This window comes from Medicago sativa, chromosome 1 (genome assembly GCF_051527215.1).
Source record: "Medicago sativa cultivar Bolivia chromosome 1, Bolivia_mono, whole genome shotgun sequence".
Taxonomy (NCBI): Eukaryota; Viridiplantae; Streptophyta; class Magnoliopsida; order Fabales; family Fabaceae; genus Medicago; species Medicago sativa.
In genome coordinates this window covers 7,500,287-7,506,579 of record NC_140749.1, presented here as the reverse complement: position 1 = coordinate 7,506,579, position 6,293 = coordinate 7,500,287, and the positions used below count along the sequence as shown (strand labels likewise).

General features: G+C 33.6%; 1 protein-coding gene across 3 annotated transcripts; it reads right to left on the bottom strand.

Annotated features, from left to right (window-relative positions):
* Window positions 1–2,286: 2,286 nt before the first annotated feature.
* Window positions 2,287–5,932, bottom strand: LOC146952213 (F-box protein SKIP23-like). Of its 3 annotated transcripts, none has more exons than XR_015005463.1 (3): window positions 4,785–5,932; window positions 2,959–3,025; window positions 2,287–2,856 (listed from the first exon to the last, which is right to left on the bottom strand). XR_015005463.1 is itself a non-coding variant. In XM_085700143.1 (2 exons), the coding sequence occupies exons 1-2, from the start codon at window positions 5,901–5,903 to the stop codon at window positions 3,020–3,022; spliced, it is 1,125 nt and encodes a 374-aa protein (XP_085556269.1). In that variant the 5' UTR covers window positions 5,904–5,932; the 3' UTR covers window positions 2,287–3,019. The 3 variants fall into 3 exon arrangements, 1 of the variants encoding a protein (XP_085556269.1); XR_015005460.1 differs by having other exon boundaries at window positions 2,969–3,025; XM_085700143.1 differs by having other exon boundaries at window positions 2,287–3,025.
* Between the last annotated feature and the right edge of the window lie 361 nt (window positions 5,933–6,293).

Genomic DNA, 6,293 nt, shown 5'->3' with positions numbered 1-6,293 from the left:
TTCCCTTTCATATATCTTACAATTTTTCAACTAAATTGAGATGCGACAACGTTAAAACTTTTAGGATGAGTATGTCATCCATTTGAGTCACACAAAACTCGAGAGAGTAGTCTTCGAATTTTCACACAGAGAAATCGTTACTTATTTCTTGACCAAGATATTTCAATTTACTTTTATTGTAAGCCAAACTCATACTTCATGTGCAACTGCATAGGTTAATCCTCAAACTGAGACTATTTAAGGGATTGACCTCTTCCAACAAATGTTTCTCCATAAGCACCAATCATGGATTGAATCTCTGAACTAAATGGTTAAAGGACTCAAGTATCTGTCACTTGTGTCACACTATGTTGGTAACGCATCTACAATTACATTAAATATTGTAATGAATCCTATAATGAATCCTATAAAAAACATCCATTAATTATCTCTCTTCAAGAATAAACTTGTAAAACAATATTAATTGTCAGCCAAATTCAATATGAATAACAATTGTCTTAATTCTTGTTATATAGTCAACAAGATCACATATTTACGGACAAATACGGTATTATACGTAAACTATATACGGGATAGAGATGATCCCAACTTGCTCCAACATTAAGTCTTCAAAAGGTCCTCTAACGAGTGAATGGTCATTTTTGTTGATCATGGAATTTGACGTTAAATTCTAAGATCTTGTTCAAACATTGTACTAGAAATCTAGAATGTGTGGTGCATACTGAGAGAGATAAAATGGTGAAATTTAGTCAATTTATTCACAACAAACTAAATAAATCATAATAGGTTGGAACTTGAGACAACCTTATCACGAAGTATAAAGGTATATTATCTCTTTCACTAGGATATATAAACACGCATCCTAGTTTTAGTTTGCTTCAACATTCAAGTCCTCAAAAGCTTCTCTAATGAATGAACGGTCAATTTTGTTGAACATCGATTTTGAGTGATAGGTTGAACTAAATCTCGTGTTATTCTTGACACGTGGTGTAAATTATTCCAAAATCTAAGATTAGTCTAAGATCTTAGTCAAGCATTATATTGAAAAACGTTATATACAATAATAGAGATGAAATCTATATACAACAACACAAATCAAATCATAACATGTTGAGATAACCGGCAACCTTATTTGAAAATCTATAGATATATTAACTCGTTTTCACTATGTTATTCAAGGGTTGCATCATACCTGACTAGAGTCGTCAAATTACACTTCACTCCCTTAAAAGATGTTTAAATTACACTACTCTTCTCTCTTATATGTCAAAATAGACCTCCCCCACCAGAAAACAATTGGAAAATTCAGTCACAACTCTATCAAAGAGACTGGTTATGCAATTAAATTTTCTGTTAGATGAAACCAAAGTGTTTCTTGGAGGAAGGACAATATGCAAAGAAAATTTAGGAAAAGTCATGACACAAAAAAATAGCATTACTATCAAAGAGCTTTCTAGCATCTAGATATGTATCTACTTTACAAGATAATTCTGAGAAGAATCATCCAAAGCTAGTGAAATTGAATCCATGACTAATCCTAAACCAACCAAAAAGGCACAAAAACTTCCCACGGAATAGCATTTAAAAACAAAAGATTCATAACATATTCTCTACTCGGTCCTGCCAAAGTCATGTTTCAGTTCTCAAATATATCAGTTCACCAAACATGAAAGTAAGCAACATCACAGATCCTCAATCCGACAGAAGCAAAGTAAAATCGTTAATATCACTAGAGAAAGAATCACTCATCTTGGGAGGCTAGGAGATAAAAGGGACATTCTAACATGCTTCAATCTCAAAACAGTGAATCGCTCATCAAGCCTAATCAGTTGCAAATTACAACTCTAAATAACTAACTACGGTCAGGAAATAATCAGGTTTAGTCTTGAATATCAGTAACTAATTAAAGCTGATTATTCAAAAAGTAAATTTAAATAAATAAAATAGCAACTTATTTTGTTTAGTCCCATCAAAAGCAAAAGGAACATATCCACAGTGCGGGAAAAATAATTCATCCATAAAAAATAAATATAAAAATAATTAATATATGACAAAAAAGTCACCATTTAATAATGAAATCTCAGAAAATTTTGCTGCAATTCAAAACCCTGACATCATCTATATGATTCAATTAAAATAAGAACGAGAAAATAGAATAACTATTTTGGTGTATTAATGAAAATAGAATCATCTAATCTTAAATATTCCCATAAACAGAATTTGAGACATCATTAAAATTACATAATCAGTTGCTGCATGAACAAATAGCACCGACATCATTCATGATTCAATTATAATAGGACCATCCAAATATTCCAATTATATTTTCCTCTTGGGTCTGTTAGTGCTATTTGCACCAATATCATTACAGATCTTTACTAAATGATGAAAGAAGCTCTAACATATAAAAAATACAAAAATAACAGAAGGGGTGAAAAGACTAAGAAAAATCGGTAGAAAATCGTAAGAGCATTTCAATGTTTAAGGGATAGAATAACTTGCATGCCTTGAGAAAAAACAGTAAGATTGGATCCTATCTAAAGATGTGTGATAGATTTTACATGTTCTGTCTACAAAACTAGAGGGAAAAGAGAAAATATAATTTTTTTGATGTCTTATATGGCCCCAGCATTATGGAACTCCTTGTAATGCATATTCCTTACCCCATTTTCCTCCAATATCTCTCTTGACTCAACATTTAAGAGGATTTTACTAGGAAAATACCTAGGAGACAGACCGGGATTAGCTATGGCTATATGAAATTATGAATCCTAACTCGAAGCACATGGTTTCATATGCTCAAGGACAGAGCTACATTACCCGTCTGTCATCACATATCCCAACAGCAAAATGTTTCTGCAAGGAGCCACATTATGGTCATCACTAAGTAGCAAAGGAAATATTAGAAGATTCATTCAGAAAAACAGAGAAATAAAGAGGGCGGGGGGGATCAATAACCAATTGTTACTTTTTGTGCAAAAACCCAATGTTGTGCCCCATGTCTTCTTATTTCTTTCACTCAACCCTGTATAAAGTAACAAATCTTTTTGTTAGGAACTAAATGAGAAGATACAAATCCTACTAAATAATATCGAGCAAAATTTATAAAAGTAAATTGATAAATTGATTTTTTATCTCTAAAACTAAGAAATACAAATTAGTAATACATACGAGATTTATGCGAGACTAAGAAAACATCAATCAAAATATATACAAATGAAGATGAAGGATGAGCTATCATAATCTAAATAAACAAGAAACGAAGAGGATGATTTCGTCATTGTTCACTTAGAACAGCATTTTTCACAATGTCAGTTCTAATAAAGCAAACAAGAAACCAAGAGTTTGCATTCAGTTAAGTAAGATGCGCTTGAAGACAACAGATGGAGATAATAGGATTCCAAACACAGAGAGGATTGATTATGTAACATGCCCTAGAGGTACTAGCATTTTTTTATCTGATTTCTAAAGTTTTGCTTCCAAATCTTTGAACATATTGTTAGTGCCTTTGACCACCATGGCAGAGTACATACTGATAAAACATAACTAAAGAAAGTTATGCATTGTGACTTTTGACCACCATGGTCATGTGATAATTGATTTCCTGACACACTCTGCCTCTTATTTTATATTTAGATTGCGACTTTAGAATGTTTGTGTATAAGTTGGGGATGGAATTGCCTAGAGAAGCAAGTTATGCATTGTGCCTAACCTCTAATGCTTTAATTATGGTGATCTTCAGTTTAAATCTGAGCAATGGGAACAATCAAACCCAGCATCATTGTTAGAAACTTCGTAATAATAACTTGCCAATGGTGATGTCCGGTGTATACTCAAATATACCTTTTATCTGCATAGACTCTCAAGGTCTATGATTGCTCATATGAATCTCAATTCAAAAGATAGCAAGAGACATTTTTAAGGGACACTGATACCATTTGGCCAGTTTCTTAAACTATTTTGATTTGCTTTAACTTCATGCACTATGATAATGAATTCAAATAACATGCCAAAAAAATAGGGGTAAACACTAAAGATAAACTTCAATAATCTCATTTTTAAGTTCGGGATCTTGGTCGCAACTCATTGATGATTTCCTCAACCCTATATTTGGATCTTACTGCTAAAAGGTCGACATGGAGAAGAAAAAGGATAATAAATGGCTTTTTAATGGATTATAGAAAAATGATGGCGGTGGCCTTCAACACCAAATGACACCGGCAGATACAAAAGCTCGATGACGAGAAATCCAGAAAACAACAAAGGTCTGGATATCTCCATTTGATCACATGATCCTCTAATTTACTCTTTTAATTGTTGATTTGTTGGGATATTACGAGCCTTCGGATCGATTAGTTATAATGGTTCAGATTTGGTGCAAGTCAATTAGTCAAAAGACTGACACCTAGTGTCAACGGATTCGTTGACACCAAATCTTAACCGTTTATATATAACTTTTCAAATATATGCTCAAGGAGACTGGTTACATCAATCATCACTAATCCAAATATTTAAGATTCCTAACAATTGGCTAAGTAATATATTTGGTCCAAATTTGTTGCTAAACACATAGTCTCCAAAAGTAACAAAGAAAGAAGACAACAAACGGTCATCAATGTTGTTACATCTAGTTTAGAATCTACACAATCGTAATAATAACTAGGCATGGTGATGTAATGCATATATTCATATAATATTTCAATTTTTCTATTTCTGCAAGTACAGTTGAAAAGATTATCTAATCTGACAACGGAAACTAAGCAAAATAATGCAAGATAACATACTCTGTTAGGAATGCAGCATTTGTCGATCCACTCTGTAGGTGGCCAGAACAAGTTAAAATATTCCGGACAATCAGACAAAGGTGAAAGCTTGCCTTGATCCAAGTCAAAGATACAGTTCCCATATTGCATGTTTTTACAATTAAAATTGAAGTATGCAACATCAATAAAGATGACACAATTCCCTTTAGAAACACACAAATCTGAAGCAGAAGCAGAAAACGAACATCCATTCCCCAAAAACAAAACCCTATCTCCCAAACTCATCAAATCAACCCATTTACTCTCCTTCTCATCAAACCTAAACACATTAATCCTTAAAACATTCTTACCGAAGTAATCAAAACCTAAACACTCATAAATGTCCACTCGCAGCAACGCGCCTTCACTCTCCACTAAGAATTTTTTGCCCCCACCATTAACCACAAGTTCATATTTAGGTGGTTCAAACCAGTTATCGAAGTCATGCGATCCAAGTCCAACAATAATTGTCCGACCAATTCCATCAATCATATAAGGCCGCCCTTTGAAAACGCAGATGTCTCCCAAGTACATAGACATATCAGTAATCACACACCAAAATTCATCTCCGTTGGTTTTCAACGAGACTGATTTCTTGGTAGAGATAAACGTGCCAATAACAAGAGGCTTTTTTTCTTTGCACGTGACAGCAACGATCTTTTCAGGGTAAACATAGTCATATGGTAATCTTTGTTCGCTGTCAATAATGTAATCATTTCCTAATTCAAGTACATAAAGTTCACTAAAATCGAGAGCGTGAGGGAAAAGAAGAGGATGAGATGATTGATATGAGAGGAGTGGGTGTAAGAGTTTGGTTTTACCGTTAGGGTTTTGAGTAATTCTGATCAACCAAGGGCGTTGAAGTGGTGGTTTGATGAGGAAAAAAGAGCGTTTGGAGAGAGAGTGAAATTGAGTGGTGTTGTTGATGGGAGATTGATAGGGGTGTGGAAACTTGAGGGTTAGATTGGGAATTGGTAAGGAAGAAGAGCGCCATGCGGAACAAGTTGATCGGAAACGAATGAGATCGAGTTCAACGTCGAGTCGTTGGGATATCAGATGTAGAAGCTCCTTTGGGAGTGAAGACCAGTCTGACTCTGCCATTGATGTTGCTGTTGGTGTATTCTGCGGATTCTCTTTTTTCTTTTTTCATTCCGTTTTGTAGAGGAACCCTAGAGTTAGGGATGGGAATAGGCCGGACCGGCCTACAGGGGGCTACGGTCTAGTCTATGACAGACCAGACTTTTTTTTAGATAGAAAATGTCTGGGCTTTTTTTTAAGCCAATTTAATTTAAAAGGTCAGACCACATGCCTCTCAAAAAGCCTCTTAAGTTTATTAGGTCGACCTATTTAAGTAATATGAATAATATTATTTATTATTATATTATATTTTGTACTTTGAATTAAAATATAAATTTGTAAACTTTCTCAATAATTTAAGCTTTATTAGTATACATTAATTTTTTAAATATATAAATGTATTATTTATAAACT

Excerpts from the sequence above, each read along its gene's own strand:
- LOC146952213 (XM_085700143.1), bottom strand. The coding sequence starts at position 5,903 with ATGGCAGAGTCAGACTGGTCTTCACTCCCAAAGGAGCTTCTACATCTG.